General features: G+C 43.3%; 1 protein-coding gene across 3 annotated transcripts in view; it reads right to left on the bottom strand.

Moving 5' to 3' along the window:
* LOC308401873 (protein NLRC3-like) overlaps positions 1-6,152 on the bottom strand; it is a 42,266-nt gene extending 36,114 nt beyond the window's left edge. Inside the window, exons 1-3 of one of the 3 annotated variants that reach the window (XM_080890323.1) lie at positions 6,083-6,152; positions 4,427-4,580; positions 4,241-4,354 (exon numbers count right to left, since the gene is read on the bottom strand). In XM_080890323.1, the coding sequence (XP_080746449.1) occupies positions 4,241-4,354; positions 4,427-4,548 (236 nt within the window). In that variant the 5' untranslated portion in view covers positions 4,549-4,580; positions 6,083-6,152. Of the gene's footprint in view, positions 1-2,458; positions 2,520-4,240; positions 4,355-4,426; positions 4,581-6,082 lie in introns of those variants that run through there. The other 2 variants (XM_080890326.1, XM_080890324.1) reach the window with 2 other exon arrangements.
* Positions 6,153-22,864: the final 16,712 nt, after the last annotated feature.

Here is a 22,864-nt window from a genome sequence, read left to right as displayed (position 1 = left end):
GGGACGATTCCGTATTTTAAGGGACGGTTGGCAACCCTAGCTACAGGGAGTGCAGCCTGATGTGCTTCACAGAGTCGTGGCTAACTGCGCTAACTCCGGACTCACACGTAAACATGGATGGTTTTCATCTGATCCAGGCCGACAGAACAACGGAGAGTGGTAAGAAGAGAGGAGGGGGTCTGGCTGTGTTTGTGAACGATAGATGGTGTAACTCTGGGCATTTATCTATCAAAGAGACGCTATGCTGTAAGGACATTGAGCTGCTAGCGGTTAGCATGAGACCGTACTATCTACCGCGAGAGTTTACACACATGATTATGATAGCTGTGTATGTCCCGCCCTCTGCTAGCGCTGCAGCAGCCTGTGAGGTCCTGCACACTGTAACCAGCAGACTCCAAACACAGCACCCTCAGGCCCTTTTCCTGATCTCTGGGGACTTTAATCACATCTCCCTGTCCTCCACTCTCCCCAGGTACTTGGGTTTTCACCTGAATAAATAAACTGGACTAGAGCCACAACACTGATGCTCTTTACAGGAAGGGTCAGAACAGACTCTACCTGCTGAGGTGGCTGAGGTCATTTGGAGAACAGGGAGCACTTTTAAGACCTATGACTCTGTGGTGGCATCTGTCATTTTTTACAGTGTGGTATGTTGGAGCAGCAGTTTATCAGCAGCTGAGAGGAAGAGGTTGGACAAACTCATCAGAAAGGCCAGCTCTGTTCTGGGATGCACCCTGGACCCAGTGCAGGTGGTGGGAGACAGAAGGACTGTGGCCAAAATAACATCTCTGGTGGACAGAGTCTCCCACCCCATGCTTGTAAATGTTGCGGAACTGCAGAGCTGCTTCAGTGACAGACTGCTGCATCCTCGATGCATGAAGGAGTGTTTCCACAGGTCCTTCCTCCCTGCAGCTGTCAGACTGTACAATCAGAACTGCTCCCAACAAACATAGATGTTTACATCTGCGCTGTAACTGCAATAATTTAATCAACCGATTCGCACTACAACCTGGTTTGCCTCTTAGTAATTTTTATTTAATTTAATAACTGTACAGTACTCTCTGTATATAGTAACCATTGTACTTAATGTAAATATGTAAGAAAAATTGTGTATGTTTCTGTTCTGTGTCCTGTGTACTGTTTGTTTGTATATGTGCCTTTATGACTGCTGTTAGAACGAAACTTCCCCTTATGGGACAATTAAAGGATTGTTCTATTCTATTCTATTCTATTCTATTCTAAGTGCTCTGACACAATCATAAGCATCGCTTGCTACTGAAAACAAGAAAAAAGCCAGTCCATGCTATGGGATGAACCATTTGTTAATGGTGGAGGGGGGTAACACTATGCAGTATATTCAGTTTAGCATTTATATTTACTGTTAACTGTAACTACGCTAAAAGTGTTAATGCTATCTTATTTTAATAAACAACACTGTCATATGCAAAACTAGGGTGGCACTTGGGGTGGCAAAGGCTTATTTTAGGGTGGCACTTGCCACCCCATGCCAACCCTTCTAGATACGCCCCTGAGTGGTTTACAAGTTGGGACGAATACTATGGAGACATGCTCATAGTGTTCTAGATGGAGTAATGGTCTTACCAAGAATGCTTGTTTAAAGTTGACATTGAACTGTTCTTTTCCATCTTTGTAGGGAAATTATTCTGTTGCAATATAATGAGCTAATTTAGTTGTGCTAGTAAGTGTTGGCTAATTCTATCATGTAGATAGCGAAAGCCTCTGTGAGGAACTCATTTTTTACAGTAGTGTAAATTTTCTTTTTTTGCATTATGGAAGAAGACTTATTTTCTGTTGTAATAATCACATATTAAATCATATCACATTAGTTATAGTAATATCCCTGTCTCACAGAGCATTCCTGTCACCAGTTTGCATGCATGTGTTATGTTATCACAGTCAGGCCATTGTAATGGGAGACACTAAAGAGATAGTAAGACTAACCCTTCTTATAGAGGGATGTATATTTTTTAGGTAGGGGCCCTGTTGTAAAGGTGATGACATTCAGATGTCTTGCTCTTACGGGGATGACGGCTTAGCAGAAAGCAAGGTCATAATTCTCTCTGTGAGGGAGGAGGTATAGAAAAGCCTGCCTAGAAAAGCGCTATATAAATGCAATCCATTATTATTATTATTATTATTAGTATTATCCATCTTCATCCGCTTTATCCGAGGCCGGGACGCGGGGGCAGCAGCCTAAGCAAAGAGGCCCAGACCTCCCTCTCCCCAGCCACCTCCTCCAGCTTATCCGGGGGAATACCAAGGCGTTCCCAGGCCAGCTGAGAGATATAATCTCTCCAGCGTGTCCTGGGTCTGCCCCGGGGCCTCCTCCCGGTGGGACATGCCTGGAACACCTCACCCAGGAGGCGCCCAGGGGGCATCCTTGTCAGATGCCCGAACCACCTCAGCTGAGCCCCTCCCGGATGGCCGAACTTCTCACCCTATCTCTAAGGGAGAGGCCAGCCACCCTTCAGAGGAAGCTCATTTCTGCCGCTTGTATCTCGTTCTTTCGGTCACTACCCACAGCTCGTGGCCATAGGTGAGGGTAGGGATGTAGATCGACCGGTAAATTGAGAGCTTCGCTTTTACACTCAGCTCCCTCTTCACCACGACGGACCGGTGCAGCGTCCGCATTACTGCAGCTGCAGCCCCAATCCGTCTGTCGATCTCCGGCTCCCTTCTCCCATCACTCGCGAACAAGACCCCGAGATACTTGAACTCCTCCACTTGGGGCAGGAACTCATCCCCGACCCGGAGTGGGCACTCCACCCTTTTCCGGCTGAGAACCATGGCCTCAGATTTGGAGGTGCTGATCCTCATTCCCGCTGCTTCACACTCGGCTGCAAACCGTTCCAGTGCGAGCTGGAGGCCCTCACCTGATGAAGCCAACAGAACCACATCATCACACAAAAATCAGAGATGAGATTCTGAGGCCACCAAAGCAAAAGCCCTCCGCCACTTATTATTATTATTATTATTATTATTATTATTATTATTATTATTATTATTATTATTATGATCCTAGTGTTGCTCGGATGCTTGTCTCCACATTGCAATGTTTTTATTAAACCACTTCGAATCAAGCTCACTGGGTGTGTTGCAGGTTATTGTTAAATTTTCCATTTTCCAGCATTAATGTCAATGACATTTTAGCGTCAGTGACATTAAAACTAGGTTCTTTCTTGTCTGGCTACTTGCAGAAGTGAGAACATTCCTCTGTTTCAGCCTTTGAGAGAGCTATTCATGCCTGAATTTTGTCTTCACTAATGCAATAGTCTTTTTAAGTTGTCATTGCCTCAATGCTTAGCTGACTGCAGCACAGTTACCAATTGGCACCTACAACAGAGACCACTGTTGAGGTTTAAATTTATAATCTTAAATGCTTATATACTGATTATATTGCTTTATATAAGAGAGGCCCAACTCTTAGTACTGACAGGAAATTACATGATTTTGCAGGCAGAAAGTGAAACTAAGCAGAGTGTTCGATTGAAACTTAAAGTGTGGTGTGACGTGGAGAGGAAGTATATAAATAACTAGGCTTCCTTTTTGTGCTTTAGACCTGAGATGATGATCTTTAATTTTACATATCCCGGGACATGGAGACCTGAACACACGAACACATAAAGATCATTTTTAAAGTAAAAAGACCACTTTGAGCCGTGTCTTTTTTGGCCGTAAAGAATCCAAAGAACCGAATTTAATACCACATATAACTCATATTATCAACCTTATACTAGCTATTAGTCAGTTTTGAAGGGAGATGTTTTTAAACCTTTTTTTGTTAAGCAATTTTTAATAGTTTTACAGCCTGTACAGCCCTTTGGTCAACAGCTCTTGTTTTAATTGTGGGTTGTTAAACAATTAGTCAGACCATCAGTTCTTAAGATCCTCAAAACCACAGCTGAATCAAAGTTTTTTTTCTACTAACAATTATTTTTAAATGTATTTTAACTATAGTCTTAAATTATTAAATTTTAGTCTACTATTTATCTATTTATACATTATACATTAATTTATACATTAATAACTCAGTTGCTTACATACATGTGAAAATGTTCAGATTAAAGGTGTGTGTGTGTTTACAAGAATTTTATGTATTTAATATTAATTTTTGTGATGTAATGAGCTTTTGTACCAAACAAAGTTTTTTATTGCTGTTTTTACATCCCACAACATCAAGCAGTTAAATTAGCTATTACTGAATATAGCACTAACTCACCTCTCTGCAGCTGGTGCCTGCCGGACTTTAAAATGAACGTAGTGTTCGTGGGACTGGTCACTCTTTAAGGACACACAGGTGGGTTCAGGCTCATGTTCAACTCTTTGAAGGATCCTGTTAATTCAAGCTCTTTAATTAAAGCATCAAGACGTGCTTAAATACAATTTTATATTCGTGTAATCTTACTTGTTTTTTAAGGACTGTTTTTGTCCAAATCTACAAATGACACCCATCAGCACGTTGCTCTTAGAGGACACACCACTGAATCCATGACTCAGTTGTTTGTCACTGTCCTCACACTGATCCATGCTGCTCAATTCAGCTCACACACACTTTCTACCTGCAGAGGAAACACAAATCATTCATGTGCACATCAACTGAAATCCTCCTTTCATCATGTGTGCTGTCCAAATATCAGCTGCTTCTTTCCTGCTTCATCTCAGTGTCAGCTGGATGCAGTCAGACAGCAGTGTGAGGCAGAGGAAGCTGCCATCAGCTGCTCTGCTATCAGTCCACTAGACCAGTGTTTCCCAACCTTTTGGAGCCATAGCACACATTTCACATTAGAAAAATCACATGGCACACCACCAAACAAAAATGTCACAAAAAGCATGTTGATCATTTTCCCCCACAAACCAGGTATAGCGGAATTGGTTCGGTTTTTCCCTAGTATACCTTTGTTTTACTTTGTTCTGATCTCTACTCATGCTAGGGCCTTCATCTGGGTCAGAATTTTCTCCAGGACCCAGGACAGACTGACTACTTTTTCTTTTCAAATATCCAATATTGCTATTACGCACTGCGTCATCACATAGCATGATTATTATGTAATTTCTTATTTGTCTTCTTCTATTTTACTGGCAGTTGGCAACCACTTAAATTAGAGAAGGCACTGCTCTTTAGTGTAAGAGGATGTAACCGTTCTGCCCATTACCTAAGCCGGTCGCTTAGAGTACTAATCAGGTATAACCAGTTAATCTTCCATGGCGCACCTAATAATTTCTCACGGCACACCTGTGTGCTGCAGCACAGCGGTTGGGAAACACTGCTCTAGATCGAGCAATGATGCACACACGAAGCTTCAGTCGATTAATATTCAGTCAGTTCAAAATGTTTGAACAACATTTTCAAACATTTCAGCTGATCCATGATTCAAAGAGGATCAGTAGGGTTAAAAGCTCCACTCTAATTATTCCTGCTGAGTTTGTGTGTAAAAAATATTCAAAATCGTATTTCCATCACATATCAGTCAGAAGTTCCTGAATGCATAATGAGCACTGTGAGAATATTTAGTTTATGAAACAAACAAACAAACAAAACCATCAGACACTGTCAGTGAATATTTGGATTAATTATCAGTGGTTTGATTAACTGGAATTCATTTACTGTCAGTAATTAAGTTTACCTCCAGATTCCTGCAGCTCTAAAACCACTCATCTATATTTACTTCATATAGTTAGCAGCATGTAAAGCAGTCAGACAGTCAAAAAAAGCACTGAAACCATGAGTACCTAATACCTGATATCCAAACACTATACATTAGCAACATCTTTTGATGAGAATCAAACAGCAACAAAAGTGATTTCAATAGTCCATAAAGGAAATATGAACTTAAGCACCTGACTACAATCAAACACTTTAAACTAGCATGACTGTGATTTTATTTTGAAAGGAAGGATAAGAAACAGCAGCAAACTTCTCTGTATAAATTTAGTGGAAAGATGACAGCTTTGTTCTAGGAAATAAGAACACAACAGTTTGTTGTGTGAAAAAAGCAAATATAAGTTAAACAGTAAAGTTCCTAAAGACAAACTGTTAAAAGAGGAAACAAAGAAAACTTACAGTTTCTGCAAACACACACACCAACAACAAGCTCCACTCCACACCTAGCCACTAAACACGGACACACAGGTGAGCTGCTTCCTGGAAGGAGGCGGGACTCCACCTGAAGAGTGTGAGAGGGCCACACCTTCATGTGTTTACTCCAGAAATATGCTGTTTGACTGCACAGACTGGCTCAGATCACTCGTGTCATGTTTCTGTGAAACACTGAAGTGATCTCGGGCCCTCCAAGGTTTGGAGGCCTATCTCCACCCACCACCACTTCCCCTGCCGGTGGCGGACTCCCTCAGGTGTCGGTGCGTTGGTGGTTCTTTGTATCTGGGGGTGGGCGTCCGGGTACACACCGGCTCACTCCTTGGCGGCCGCTTATTGGGGCTCGCTCGGGCCACTTTGGAGGTGGGGTGCCCCCGGCCTCTCGGCCTGGGGCTCGGTCACTCAGGCACAGCTGGCTGCCGGCGGAGCTCACGGGCGCGTCACTGCAACTCCCCCTGGCTTCTGCTCCGCGGCTGCTGAATGAGCCCTCATCTGGGACTCTCCTCAGCTCTTACTGGGACAGTGGCGCGGCTGCCCCTCTGTGGGTCTTCCATGGTCTCTTGTGTTCTGGGGGCCTCTGGATGTCTGGAGTTTTGATCTCCTCCATACCTGCTTCATACCATAGAGGACAGGGCGTGGCTCCCCACACTCCCTAGCAGATCATTACATGGAGAAACCTTTGGAATGCAAGCATGCTGATCCACACAGGTATGCACACAGGTGTACACACGGGTATTCACAGACGCGGACTACAGCTTTCTTGGCTGCTGCCTCAAAGCACACTGTGCGCTGTCTATCTTGCGTGCTGCACAATATCGTTTATTATTTAGTAACTATTGATATCTACTGCTAGCTAGTTTATTGTGATGGTGCTTTTTTTTTTTTTCTCTTATTATGTTGCTCTTTGTTGTTTGCTGTCTTCTCTGTTTTTTTTTTCTCCATACAGGTGACCCAGGAGTTTTGTTTTTTTTGTTTGTTTGTTTTTTTCTCTCTTCCCCCCCTTCTCACCGTCTCTTCTCCCCTTTGGTTTTCTTTCTTTCTTTCTCTCCCTCTCTTTCTTTCATTCTTTCCCCCTGTCCTATCCCACAGTTATGTCTGTCCCGTTTGCAACTGAAAATAAAATAAATTCATAATTATAAATAAAGGTCAATCAAATGGACCAACATGGCAAGGCCATGATGATCCACTTGGTAAAATAAATCCGCTTGGCATCTTTCTTGGCCTCAAGACAACAATTCTGATGGCTATAGATCCAAACGGGACAAAAAAAAAAAAAAAAAAAAACACTGAAGTGATGCTAACGGCTGTCGTTAGGCTCACTGACAGCAGTGCTGATGTGTTCATGTCAAACACTGGCTCAGGTCAGACTCCTTCATCCTTCTCCAGCGTGAGGCCGCCCTCAGATCCACGGGAGCTCTGACCTTTGACCTCCTGACCCTAATCATTTTAGTCTCTTTGCGTCTTTAAATGCAAATCCATCCAAACTGTAGCCGAGCAAAAGAAGCTGGAAGCTGTTCTAAGAATGATGTTCATACCAGAGTTTGTGTTTCCAGCTCAGACGTGTTAAACGCTGCTGCTACATTTGTCATTTCCTGCTTTCACTTCCATCCATGTCAAAATGCTGAACTCATCTTATCTCTTTAATGCAGTAAAACAGGAGCTGTAAGTCTGACATTTATTTACTGTCATCACAAACACACACAGCTGGATTAGCACCCAACTTTGATTAAACGTTTATTTAGCATTGAGATGTCAATCTTGACCATAAGTCATCCCCTGCTCCTGGTCTCCCGAGGCAGATGGGTCCAGGGTGGCCAAACAAAGAGCAATTCAGACGATTCCTAAAAAGGAAATAAATCATTACAGAGGTCCCACTCTGGAGCCAGGGTAGAGAAGTCAAGTGCCCGGTAGCTGGATCTCAGCCCATGGGATTGGCCCAAACTGAAGATCTGAACAACCCTGACGGTCCTCCTTCAGGAGGTTTAGTTTATTTGAACCTCTCACTGGGGCTACTGTCAGGATATCCGTAACTGAATCTTTGGCTTCTCTTTATTCTCTGACATAGAAGATGAAGATGGACAGATTAGAGCTTCCTACCTGTAACAAATCCATCACAGAGTCCTGTTCAAATCATGAAGTCAGAGCTCCTGCTCACCATCACTCCCCGTCACCACCACCCCCACTCACTGCAGGTCACAGTAAACTAGGGTCCAGGTGTGGATGGTTATTAGCTTCTTGACTCACCACAACATCTCTGAATATTTGTGAAAACCTACAATGATTGATATTTATGATTATCAGTTACTAAATATTTTCAAGGTTATTTTACAAATCCAGACTGAACCAGACAGAGTGACAGGAAACTCATCCAGTGTTGGGACTAACGCGTTATTAAGTAACGCGTTACAGTAACTACGTTATCATTGTGGTAACGAGCACGGTAACTAGTTATTATGCCAAAATCAGGAACGCGTTAGTCGTTACTGGGATTTAGATAGGGTCGTTACTCGTTACTTCGTGTGGTGGCTATCGCGGAGCTTCCACAGATTCAGTAACATTAGCAAGTGGTGGAGGCCAGCAGGTGGATGAGAGAAAGCAACACGTTCTCGATGAAGGAAAAGGGACGCAGAAGGAAAAGAGACCCGAGGCGGCCGCCGGTCCAAGTGTGAACTGAACTTCAGGTAAGAAGTTATGACCTGCAGTCTCTCTGGGTCAGATATGAACCAAGTTTAGGTGGAGTTTATTTTCGTTGTGCTGACTTTTTCCGTACTGCGTGCTAGCTAGCATGACGGAGTTTCTATACAGCTGGGTGGGTGCTATGAAGTTAATGATGTTGAACTTTATTTTGTTCATAAGTTATTAGAGTTGCCAACCGTCCCGTCTGGTATTCAGAGAAAATATTACGCGTTTCTTATTGAGGTGAAAAGGAACAGTTTGTCCCGTAATTCAGCTACAATGAAAAAGGCACAAAGCTGGAGTTATTCTGTGTCTTTGCTGCACAGCTGCCTCTTCTTCTCTCATTCTCCCCCCTCCCTCTCCCGTTTCTACTTCAATCATGAAAACTGATCAATGATCAGCTGATCGGCTCTCTTGTTTGTTTATCGCTCACTTTGCGCCGAAAGAGGAAACCAGCGGATGTCGCGCTAAACAACAGCAGCACGTTTAAGCTTGATCAGCTGTTGTTAGAATTTAATATTCATTTCTAGTATCAGCTGATGTTTGCTGGAGCCACAGCTGCAAAAAAGCTGCTGGTCATGATGTCGGTTTGGATATGTGGTGAGAGGGAAACATGAAGATGAAACCAGGAGATGTCCTTACTGAATCATCAGAGCTGAACAGGTGATGGAGAAACAGGTTTACCTTTTAGGTGACATGGATGAGTTGAAGGGAAGTTATGAACTGTTTCTGAGAGACAAATAACACCAGGATCCTTTTTTAGGTAGCTGACAGCTGGTAACTGTGCAGGTGCGGATCTAGCAAAGTGTTGCCAGGGGGGCAGGTAGGGCATTAACAGGGAGAGGTGGGCACAAAGAAATACTTTTCTTTCTTATTCTCATTTAAAATGTCTAGCTTTTAATAAATAATTATCTGAATCTTACAACAAACGATTGATAGATTAATGCATATATACCATCAAAACAGTGTACATCACTGTCACAACAGCGTTTGTTTTCATTCAAAGGCTTTATGATTTTTCCTATAATGGTGGGCCAGTCTCTAGTCAAAATGCCCGGGCCAATTTTCTGTCCCAGTCCAGCCCTGTATGCAGCTCATCTGCAGTCTGGTGTTACCTACATCTTCCTATTCAGAAGGCAGAATTTCCGAGTTCTGAGTACAATCGAAAGCACCACGACTGCAGTTTTTGTGTTGGATGTAAAAGGCGCACATGACGCTGTGACGCAGGCTAGAATCATGGCAGCAGTCAATGACGGTCCAGGTGTGGGATTTCTCTCGTGGAAATATGCACATTATCTTTTCCTTTCTATTGGTAGGTGGCACAGTGCACTGTGGCAAGTAAGCAAGCTAGAAGACTGGCAAAGTTATGGAAGCAACACATTAAGAAGAGAATTCTGAGTAAAACCAAAGTTACTTTCCCTAGTAACTAGTTACTTTGAAAGTAACGAGTAACTTGAAGTAACTGAGTTACTTTTGAGAGAAGTAACTAGTAATGTAACTAAGTTACTATTTTAAAGTAACTTACCCAACACTGAACTCATCTTTTATTTTCACGTTGATCAGAGTTACAGAAAGAAACACACAAAACAGTCCGATCCTCTGCTCTCTGACACGTTTTACTTCAACAACATGAAAGCAACCAAAATTTCCATTAATCTGTTGGTTTCTGTTGGACTTTTTCACAGAGCTCACTGTTCAGGTTTGACTCAAGACCTAATTTCTGGAGCACTTCAGTCCTGAAACCTGCTGAAACTCTGCCATGTTCTGCTGTTTGGAACATCTTTGTTTGTATAAAGCAATAAAATAAAATCGAAAATCGTCTCTGTGAAAACCTTTGATGTGAAAACGCAAAACCAAATAGATGAGCCAGCGCTCATGTTTCCACTCTGTAAGTGGATTGGACAATTGAATATTGAAAGGTGTAAGCTTCTTCTGGGTGAGTCATAATTTGCTTTCCTGTGAGTGCTGACCTGTGAGTCTGATGGAGAACATCTGGCAGTGCATCACATAAGCTGCAGCTCCTGTGAAAGATCCACCTCGCAGAGAGCGGCGATCAGAGCCTAGCCTGGGATCCTTTTCTCCGCACTACGTCGATCACCCGTCGGGCGTTATTCACCCTTCCATCCGCTCCGCCTAAATCCATTTCATCATCAATGATGACGCGGCGCTCCAGGAGTTCATCCAGCAGCCTCCTCAGGACAGGTTCGGACACTATGTTGATAAACTGAGAGCGAAAGGCCATCAGCATCTCCTCTGCCGTGCAGTCAGCAGCGGGCTTTAACGGATCAGGACCCGGAAGACCTGAGAGAGAGAGGGGAGGACAGATTAATGCTGAGCTCAGATGTGAGCTCCAACCACAAGAGCCTCAGGCAGTGTGTGGATGTGTTTACTGTAAGCAGGACTGAGGTCACTCAGTCAGTAAATGTCTGTGTTATTGCATAGATACTTGTGTATTACACACAATGGAGAGATGCTAACTGTGTTTCATTGTTCTTGTGACAGTGACAATAAAGATAAAGAGATATTCTATTCTATTCTATTCCATGTCACACTGGACCTGAGTTTGAAGCTCTGTGTTTCACGTATAACAGTCATAGATCACGCATCCCCCTGAGTCTCACCTGAGTGTCTCCAGCTGAACTGCTGATTCAGCACATCCACCTGCACTCCCTTGCTCTGACAGCCCACCTCCTTCCTGTCCTCCTCAGGACTCTCCCACTGACAGCCCACCTCCTTCATCCTCTTCTCCTCCCTCCTGTGACCATTAACGATCATCTGGAAAACCTGCAGGGAGAACCACAGAGGACAAACTTAATGATCACATCATACAGGGCAGCTCACAGCTGCAAGACGACTGCACCACCCAGTGTTTGTGGGTGAAGAGTAGGGATGGGTACCGGTAATGGCACCGGTTCTGACATAAACGGTAGTAACCAGACCGAAAAGCAGCACACTGCTTTATTTTCGGTGCTTTTTTTCCCTGTGATGTGATACACTTCAGATTCAAATGTCAGATGTTAGAAGTTTTCAGAAAACACAGCAGCCTTGGAGAGCATGCAGAGAAGGCCAGCCCACATCAGCAGCAGTTCAGATATGCTCTGGTGAATGGCTTTCACCCGCCATTGCTGATTTCATTAGGAAACAAAATGTTTAGACTATTCTTTAGATTGACCTGATCAACAACAGCCTGTGCTCCAGACCATAGATTTCACTGAGGTGGATAATTGTTAAAAGTAATCTGCATTAAGTTTAGGGTTGCTCAAATTCAGTGCAATGACATATGAGATGAAGAATACAATGAAAATATTTAAAATAATGAAGTGCATAGGGGTACTTGACCTGTTTGAAAACCTGTCATCCTATTATGAGCCATTGTTGACATATAGAGCACACCTATAAAAACAACTAATATGCTGAACCCTGTATGAAACAGTTGAAAATTACATGATGGAGAAGCTGAATTGAATATGAAAATCTTGACCATTGTGCAAGTCTTTTCCACTGTGTGCGGCAAAGCACGGAACCACTGTGTGAGGTTGCGTTGCGGTTTCTTCTGAACTGATGAGCAAGCTACACATTATCAGAGCAGGAGCTGGCTGAGAATGCATCAGAGGGAGGGAAACAGAGCTATGATAACTCGAGCATACAGCTATCTGAGAGTTCAGTTTCTTCCTCACACCTCAGATGCGCAGCAGTTTTCCTGCATCTTGACTCATGTGTGTAGAGTGTTCATAGTATCAGCATCATGTTTTTGCTTGTTTGTTGTGTTGGGTTGAAAAATAACTAAATAAACTTGTGATCATACTTATGGATCACCATGGCACATACCATTGGCGCTGTGTAAAAGTAATTGTCTCCAACTGTGAAAGCGGTGATTCTGCAGCTCACAAGCTATCGCAGTGGACAAATAAAGAAGAGAGAGAGAGAGAGACACAAAATTTAAATTGTAGATGAAAAATAATAATAAGGAAACGGTTTTGTGTTTCTCACCCAAGAACAACTACGGTCTCACTTTCTGTTTTTAAGAAAGGAGAGTTCACAAAACAGAGAGAGAGATGTGTGTTGTTTTAAGCAGTTGTGGGATTATAATATTATTTTATGCCATGTTAGACCCCTAATTAAAGATTGTGAATTATTATGTAGTTTTAGTTTGCATTATTCTCCTGAATTAGAAGAAGCTGATAACTATTGCATTTGTTAAACTGGTTTGCATTACATTAGACTGCTGATTTATGGTGAATGAATGATATTGTTTTATGATGCATTATACTGCTGAGTTATAAGAAATACTGTTTGCAGAAAGTCATCGCCTTATTTGTCTGATTAGAAGAGAACAGAATATGCTGGAGTTTTCTGCCCCATCTCAGCAGGAGCAGATAAACAGGGAGCCAAGGTCGTAGCTTAGGCGCTGTGTGAGAGAAAGCATGTGAATGTTTAGGCTTTTATGATAAGGTGGAGGCACCAGAGGCTATAAGAGTTTGATCAATGCTCCACCATTTTGAGATCTGTGTTAGGTGCCGGCTGTGTGCGGACAGGGATAGGACCCAAGATGCAGACTCCAAAGACAAACTTAAACCAAAACAGCTTTAATGCTGAACGCAAACATGACATAACTGGAAAAAACTCAAAATAAACTAACACCGGTGGATGGGAAAACCACACAGCAAAATAAACGGTAGATCGCGACACGGACACAGAGAAACACAGGGCTTAAATACACAGAGGGAGCAATCAAGGAATGAGTAACAGGAGGGAAACACAGCTGGGACAAATCAGAACTGACGAGACCAAAGAAGTGTAACCTGAACACACTGAGAAAAGACAGAGACCTTCAAAGTAAAACAGGAAACACATAACACAGACTGAACAAAGACACAGACTCACATTCAGGCACTACAAAGGGAACAGAGACGTGGGACCAGGGCAGACACAGACACTGACTGGACGTGGAAATACAGCAGACAAGGAAGACAGCAACAAAGGAACACAGACAGAAAACCAAAACACTAACACTCTAACCAAACCCCACCCAGAGGACCTTAACTAAGAAAAACCCGTAAAGCAAAGCTAGAATATAATGAAATAACAAAATCAAATAACCAAAAACACAAGACACTGGGTCACCGACCCAGGAACCCTAACAATCTGATGCCGTCTGCGTACGGTGTCCATCTCCCACGCGTGTGATCATTAAAATCATCGTTTGACTCAACCCGGCCGGACCAGTGTTGTTATTGTGGTTTTTCCTCTTGTCTCCATCCCCAATATTTGAATCCGTAACAATTGTGACAGAGGTCTCACTCTGGAGGAAGCTCTCAGCACTTTCCAGCAGCTCCTCCATTATGGAGGACGTTCCCTCACTGTAACAGGTGGAGGAGAGAGGAGAGGAAGCACAGGTGGATCCTCTGAGGAAGAGGAGCGTTCCTACAAACCACGTGATCACATGAGCAGAGGGGCGTGGCCTTCAGTGGTAGTAATAAAGGAACAGTCCACATGTTCCACTTTGAAGGCTCCAACAAAGCAGACCTGTGATCACTTTGACTCAGTATGATGGATTCTTTGGATTTGTCTTTGTTTCTCTGGCTTTTCTTGTGTGTCTGTAGCTGTGTCCCAAAACGTCGGCCGCATCCTTCGGAGGACCCGGCCTTCCTAGCCTACGTGGGCCGGGTCCTGCAAAGACCGAGAAGGCCAGAAGTGCGAGGCTGTGAAATGGGACGGTCCAGCCTTCAGATCTGTGTCACCGCTGTGTGGGTGGAGTTTAATAAACTCGCCGTCTGCTCCTTGCTATCTAAAATATTACAGGACACTGGAGTAAACTCTCGACCGTCTCACACTTCTGTTTAATCAGTTTTCTGTTTGATGTTTATTCAGCTGTGTGAAAATCCCGCAGGAACCCACCGATGGATTAATAAAGTTGCATTTAATCTAATCTAATCTAATAACTTTGATCTCAGCCAAACCGATTTACTCCGGAACAAATAAAACACAGAAAAAAGGCAAACAATTACATTTTTAAGTTATCCGAGTGACTTATGGTAAATGGCCTGTACAGCGCTTCACTTGGTCCTAAGGACCCCAAAGTGCTTCACACATCCAGTCATCCACCCATCCACACACACATCCACACACTGGTGATGGCAGCTACAGTGTAGCCACAGCCGCCCTGGGGCGCACTGACAGAGGCTGCCGGACACTGGCGCCACCCTCTGACTTATATATCATGTTTAACCTGAGTAGCCAAAGAGCGGGGTCTGAAAACGATGAAGCCGGGAGTCCGCTGCTCTCGCCGGCTGGAGTGACCATTGAACCCCCCGGCTTGCTATCGAGCGGGTGGGTAACAGACGTCTCCGAGAACGTCGGCGCACTTTTGCAAATATGCGATGTCTTGATAAACCCAGCAGATATTTGAAGTTTACACAGCTACTTTCTCCCCTTAATATATGTTAAAAGTTTATTTTGTGGCCCAGAAAGATTAAAAAGACTAATTTTGAAACTTAGTAGTGCCGCCATTGTTGGCAGCTGAAATTTGGCTGGGCCGTGCTATGAATTCTGGGATATGGTGGGCCACGAAGGACACACCCGACCCATCCTTCAAACTCGGGGAAATGAAGGACGCATTTGAAGGAGTCGAGGAATCGGGACAGCCTTCGTCGCCTGGCTGTGACGTCATCGGCCTTCAAATGCGGCCTCCGGAGGATGCAGCCGACGTTTTGGGACACAGCTTGTGTGTCTTTGTTGGTCATGTGACCTCCCAGGGACTACACATGGAAATGAGCAGTTTAGCTCAAATCTGGCAGGTTTCCATCGTCTGTTTTTGTCCTGATGTCCATGAACATGAACACTGTCCCTGTCAAACACGTCCAGATAATCTGATCCAGTGTTGTTCTTCTTCTGTGGTGTTTGTGATGGAGCAGCAGCTGCTGATCCTGATGTCCTCCACCAAGGGGGCAGCAAATTCAGCTGACTGTCATCATTTATTAAAAAGATGTAACAATGTGACATAATGCAATATAATAGTGTCAGTTACACATTGTGGGTTGCACTGTGGCCAGAATGGACATTACCTCCTGCCTAATGGAAGCTGTCAGCCATCCTGCAACCATGAATTAGATAAGCAGAAGTGAAGGGATTGTTAACAACAATTTAATAATAAAATGTAATGTGATAGTTGCACTTTATTAGCTCCCCACAATCGTATGAATAATAACCATGAATGCACTGCATGCTCATAGCAAGTTCTTTAGGTTTAAAGTGAGATCCTGCTTTAAAGGGCGCTTCATCTGCTGGGAATGACATGTTTCTTCTAGTATGTAAGGCTCAGCCCATCTTACTGGGACTTACTTTTGTAGATCCACATGCTCTAAACCTGGTGCTCCATGATTGGTGCAGAAGCTTTAAGCTACTATTAACAAATAATAACCATGGACTTAGTTGTTACTACAATAACTTATCATTGAGCAACTTGTATATTTAATTTTACTTGTAAAACTATGCAAGTAGAATTGAATGGGGCACAGTGAGCTGAGCACAGGCCCACTCTGTGACACTCAGAGGTTTGTGGATATCATACTGAGAGTATTGGACACAGTGCGGCCAGCTTGCAGCCACTTTCCCACCACTTTAGCACAATGTTTACATGAGACTCAGCCACACTAATGTTCCTGGGCAGACATGTGGTGCAGCATGGCTGATGGCACTGTACCTGCAGCTGTCATGGACAAGAACCACTCAATACCTCACCCAAGCCAAGCCTGTGCTGATGTTGTGATCTGAGACCGAGACACTAACCCAGGATCATGATATGATGTTGTGAGAGTTTCACTAAGAATTAGCTCTGATTACAAGATTTCAATCTATCGTAACTCTAATTTGTATTTACTTCAGTTTGTTCATCTTGGAGCTGTGTGCAGCTGAGGACAGTCTTATTATTACCAGGTGAGGATATGTAACAGCCACAGTCTGTAGAGATGATGTCACCATGGAGTGGTGATGTCACTGGAGCTGCCAATATGTGCTCCAGCCAAAGCTACACCAGAGGGTTGTGCTGTGTAACAGGTTGGTGCAGGTGGTGTTATCTACATTTGAACATTAGGCAACAGTCTCATGAAGACACTTTATATTGTTCACTAAAGACCAACAATAACAGAGACAAAGGGAGAGCAGCAGAACTAGCGCTAACAATTAGCACTGCTAGCCTGCCCACCAACACCAGCTAATGTTATAAAAACGATGATCAATGATTTTGCTGTAACGGCTCCAGCTGTCTGTGTCAGGGACACGTTGGAGATGAAGTGAGTGATCCAGTGACAAAGGTTTGGAAACCTGCAGTCAGCTGAGACTAAAGGAGTCACCTGACCGAGAGACGAAATGTTTCACTGAGAACGTCCAGATGAACAGAATCAACCTTTGGGATAATCTGTTCCACACATCCATGTTTCACTTACTGCATTATATTTCCTCATTGCTGTGCACACAGGCCTGTGGCTTATAACCAACTCCAAGTTCAGACTCAGAGGCTGCTGAAGCTGTTTTCTGGAACAGAGACGTGTTGGATATAAAAGCAACTCTTCTTTATGTGTCAGCACTGAGGAAAGGAGCAGCTTCGTTTCTAAGTGTATGAAGGACTGTAGCAGTGTGTGTGTGAGGTTTATTTCACAGACAGAACCATGTCAAAAACACAACTTCAGGTCAAAACAATACAAAATCAAAGAGTCTGATCAGAAGGATTAAACAGAGGAGTGTGGGACTGTTTTTAACAGACAGCAGGTTAAGCCAGGCTGGAGGAGTAAACTGAGCCTCGGTGTGAGCAGCAGTGTGTTTGACAGGAAGCTGAGATAAACAGTCTGGAGCCCATTTAGTGCTTCATATGAAAGTGTGAGGATTTTTAAGCAAATCTAAAATCAAGCAGGAGTCTGTGTGAGAATGATTTGTGCTTTTCCTCAGTCAGATGCTGGGAGTTTCAGTTCATCCATGTTCAGCGTGCTGTGCTTTGTGTAACAGGAGAATATGACAGTATAAATCAAGTCTTCATGTCACTGAAAGCCTCCACAGTCTGCTATGGAGGTGCATCAGTTTGGATTTACAAGAAGAACATTTCTTAAACCTGCCACAAGATGGCGCTCCAACAGAAGGGATGTCCACAGTGTAACACAGACACACACATACTGTGTGAATGTGTGAGTGAATGGGCTTTCAACACAAGGCTTCTGCTGCTACCTTTAATTACATAATTAGCTAACAAGAACAAACTGTTAATTACCACCAAAGAACGGCTCCAGATTTTAGCTGCTGACCATTTTGTGAAACGTTGATTACATCAGCTTATTGTTGATTTTTCAACCTTAATATCAGCTGCTTTAAAGGAGCCTCGTTCTCTCGCAGTAACAGTTTTCTTCACTAGATGCAGTGCAGGCACAGTCTGTGTTTCTAAACTACACACTAATGTTCATTGTTGTGCAGCTAAATCCTCCCTCTGGATGGGAAGAATCCCTGTCAGGCTTCAAACACCTGGCTTGGTGTTCTGGAGCTAATGTGTCACCTGTGAGGACTCTGAGATGAACACACAGCAGACACTTCAGTTCTCCGTCTGTGTGTCCTCAGTTTCCCAGCATGCCTTGGCTGTGGTGGTGGAGGTGAATGAGGGGGAACATGCTGCTCTGTCAGCACTCAGGTTTCATACCTGGTGATCTCAGAGGACAAAGCGGCGTTACAGCAGCGCACGTTGATGAGACCTGATGCTCTGAACAGTTCAGACTTCAGCCTCACTCTGAGAAAACAAACGACTGACTGTCAGCAGCAACTACACCTGCTCCATCAGTGACGGAGAGAAGAACTGAGACTGAGAGACATACAGCTGCAGGTCAAAGGTCAGAAACGCCCGCTCTTTGTACGGGTCAGGAGTTAGTACTGCAGAGGTCAGAGGTCAGCTTGCTGACAAACCATTTGAAACAGTTTGGAGCTAAAAGCACAACAGCAGAGGAAAGAAGAGACACTGCAGAGATGATGCAAAATATTGTGTTTTGTTCTCAGCTGTCAAAAAGTGTAACACACGTGTTCCAGCACAGCCTTTGTGTACTTTCACTTCTCCATACTGTCCATTGGAAATCCTGTTTGTTACTTTTTGATTTCAGTCCATGTGTCCAAAGCAAACTTCTGTCCCACACTTTCTCTGCTGACTCTTCACCGATGCTCAGATGATCTCAGATGATTTCACCAGAACTCATCAAAATTCGGGCTCCACAGAAACCCAGACGTCACTAAACAAGCGTAACAAGCAAAGTGAAAACTGGTCGTTCAGCTTTATTGACCAAAGATAAGCTCACATGTCACCTCATGACACAGACACTTATTTCCACAGCATGCACGAGGACTGACAATAAGTGTCTATAAAGCCACTTCTATCTGCCACACCTGTGCTTCTGTCATGGTTGCTCTCCTCTCACTCTGTCATTTATCCACAGTCTGCCTCCCTCTGCTCCGTCAGCTGACGTCCTCTCTACACCACCTGCTGTGTTTTATCCTGCAAAAACACATTTAAGAAGCGTTGCACCGAGTAACGGGAGTAACTGCTATAAAATCCATTTAAAGGAGGTGGTGCTGAGTGCTGTGACTGGGGTCCCACCACTGACATCACGGGTGGAGGACATGTTGGAAAACTGCTACAAAGTGCTGTGCAGCCAGCAGAGCTTACAGTCTGTCCTGTGTGTCATACAGGCTCTCACACTTAGTGTTTCTGTGACACATTGAAGAGAAGTTTGTGTTGTTCACAGTTGTGCTTGTACTGAGTGACAGCTGACATGACCTAACAGGAATAATGTGTCTGTGCTGAATGAGAAGTAACACACAATGAAGTCTTGATGCATCTCAATCATCCAGGAAAGTGAGTCTGTTGCTTCTGTTCATCTGGACGCAGCGTTTTGTGGGAGAAACGTGTCGTCATCATCAGGTGACGTCTTCAGTCTCAGCTGCAGGTTTCAGTCTTACAAACAGGACATTTGCATAAAGACTGAAAGCAGCTGCAGGAACGATGGGCTGGGAGCTCCGTTCCTTCATCTTAATTATGCAGATTCTCAGGACCATTGATCAACAACCACTGATCCATGTCCATGAGTCCCATTCACAGAGATGTGGGAATGGCTGCAGTCACAGCATGTAAGATGGAAATAAATGAGAAGTATTTAGCTGAAGTGGATTTGATTTATGTTAGTTCTTTTTTAACTTGTAGTTCTACATTGGAAGATTATTGTGATATTGAAATATAAAAATAAATTTATATTCTATTATTTTCTCAAAATAAGCGTCACACTCGTGGAAGCCGGTGTAGCCGCCGAAACGCCTGCATTTATGGAGACTTTCAGCCCCAGGTAGGCCAGTTATGGATCTTCGGATCCACATTATGTCAGCAGCTGTTCTCCACCGTGAACTGTGTTCAAACAAACACGCTCACGCCTCACAGACGACAGCTTACAGTCTGTAGAGATAAAGTGACTTCGTACAGCCCCGTCTTCAGTCTTGTGGAGATGATCTCGACGCTTTGGTGGATGTTACTAGCTCCTGTGCAGTATTTTGTAAAGACATGATTATACCCCGTAAGCGCGTTAAAATTTACGCTAACAATAAGCCATGGGTCACTAAAAGTGTCAAATCCTGTTTAAGGAAAAAGAGACAGGCCTTTAAAGAGGGGCTGTTACCGATTTTCAGACAGCTACCAAGGAAATGAAAATCGAGATCTTGAAAGCAAAACAGACAAAAACCTTCTTGAAAGCAAATTTGCTGCAAAAACTTTTGGGTCTGCCTGGACTTGTATGAAAACCATAGCAGGGTTTCAAAATCCCCAGAGCAGCAGTCAGGTCATTTTAGATGGTTTTAATTCAGACAGAGATTTGCAAACGCTTTAAACATGTTTTATGCTCGTTTTAGTTCTTCTGATTTCAGCGAGGATATTTGGGAACTGAAACAGAAACTGAGAGATACTCAGCACTTTATCATTGAACTCAGCGATGTTAAAAAGGCCTTTCATACAGTCAATGTGAACAAGAGCCAGGTCCTGATAATATTAGTGGCCGCCTAATTAAATCTTGTGCTGATGAACTCAGGCCTATATTTCAGGTTATTTTTAACAAATCCTTGCAAACACAACATGTGCCCTCTCTTTGCAAAGAAGCAGTCGTGGTTCCTGTCCCTAAATCTAAACGACTTCAGGCCTGTTGCCTCACTTCAGTTGTCATGAAAGTCTTTGAAAAAATCCTCAGAAATGTGATTATGAAGAGACTGAACATCAGCTGGATCCAATGCAGTTTGCATACAGGCCCAACAGAGGAGTGGAGGACGCACTTTTGACTTTACTAAATCTGATTCTTAAACATGTAGAGAGTAAAGGGACTTTTGCAAGACTTCTTTTCATTGATTTTTCTTCAGCTTTTAATACAACACAGCCCCATATTTTAATTAAAAGACTTTTAGAACAGTTTGAAATCAGGAAAAACCTGGTGGGCTGGATTTTAGATTTTCTAACTGACAGGTCACAAAGAGTGAGAATAAATGGGGTTCTGTCTGACCCAGTGTTCTCCTCCACAGGTTCTCCTCAAGGCTGCGTCCTATCGCCCTTATTATTCACTCTCTGTACAAACATGTGTCAGGGCAGACATGAAAACAGGGTCATTATTAAATATGCAGATGACTCTGTTATTGTCAGCTTACTGAAAGAGGGTGAAACTAACCACGGCCCAGTCATTGATGACTTTGTTCAGTGGTAGGAGGAGTCTTATCTCCAGCTGAACATATCTAAAACAAAAGACATGGTTGTTGATTTTAGGAAAGAACAAAATGGGCACGGACTCACTTTAATTAAAGGTCAGAAAATAGAGCAAGTACAATCATATAAATATCTTGGGACCATAATCAATGAAAAACTGAACTTTGATCAAAATTGCAAATCAGTTTGTAAAAAGTGTCACCAGCACCTTTATTGCCTTAGGAAACTTGTTCATTTCCACATTGACCAAAAAATGTTAACTTTGTTTTATCGTTCTTTTATTGAGTCTGTTTTATCCTTTTGTTTGGTGGCATGGTTCGGTCAGACCTCTGTCACAGAGAAAAACTCTCTGAATCAGATAGTGAGATGGTCCAGTCGTCTGATAGGTGAGCCACAGTCTTGTTTAGCCTCCCTGTACTCTGAGCAGGTACAGAGGATGGCTTTATCAATCCTTAAAAATGGTTCCCATCCTCTAAGGGGTGAATTTCAGCTTCTTCCCTCAGGACGGAGGTTTCTATTTCCGAGATGCAGGACAAAGCGTTATAAAAACAGCTTTGTCCCCGTTGCTGTCACTGAATTAAATAAGAACTGTTTTTGATTCGAAATATTAAAGTATGTGTCACAGTGAGCTTTATATATTTACTAGGTATGTGTGTTTTTAAAGGGATGTCAAATGCTGTCATTTTCCTGTAAAGCAAATTTACCTTGCCTTTGGGTATAAATAAAGTTACCTTACCTGCAGACGCTGTGCGCAGAGGTTCAGGAGCAGAAGTCCCGTTGTAAACATATCACGGCAGACCCGACGATGTTTGCATGAACGCGCTTTTTTTAAAAGTCAGGTCAAGGCTCCAAAAGCCCAAAGGCGATATAACAGTTTGTGTTTGCTACATGGATCATTGTAGTTCAGCTTTCCTTTGTTATATTTCTTTAAGAGCTCAAAATGTGTTCATTACATAAATCAAATGTAATTTTCTCTGTAGCACTTGATGGATTTCATAAGCAACACACTGTAGTTGTTCACACAAAGCATAAAGGTAAAAACAATATACACAGTGTTATCTTCATTTTAGATGTCACAAAGTATTTGCGGCTCCCAGTGTTTTCCCGAACCCTGACCCTTTGCGTGGAAACCGGGTCCAAAAGGCTCTTTGGGTGTTAAAGGTTGCTGACCCCTGCACTAGGCCCAACTGACACATATATTTGATTCCAAATACAAAAAATAATGTGTAACCTGCTGGAAGAATGTAGGAGGTTGAGACAGGATCTCAACACTTGGTGTCTGCAACAAAAGACAACAATATGTGGGGCGATCGTGGCTC

Source organism: Rhamphochromis sp. 'chilingali', assembly GCF_963969265.1.
Source record: "Rhamphochromis sp. 'chilingali' genome assembly, chromosome: 9".
Taxonomy (NCBI): Eukaryota; Metazoa; Chordata; class Actinopteri; order Cichliformes; family Cichlidae; genus Rhamphochromis; species Rhamphochromis sp. 'chilingali'.
The sequence above is the reverse complement of the archived record's forward strand: the minus strand, read 5'-3'. Positions and strand labels throughout refer to the sequence as shown.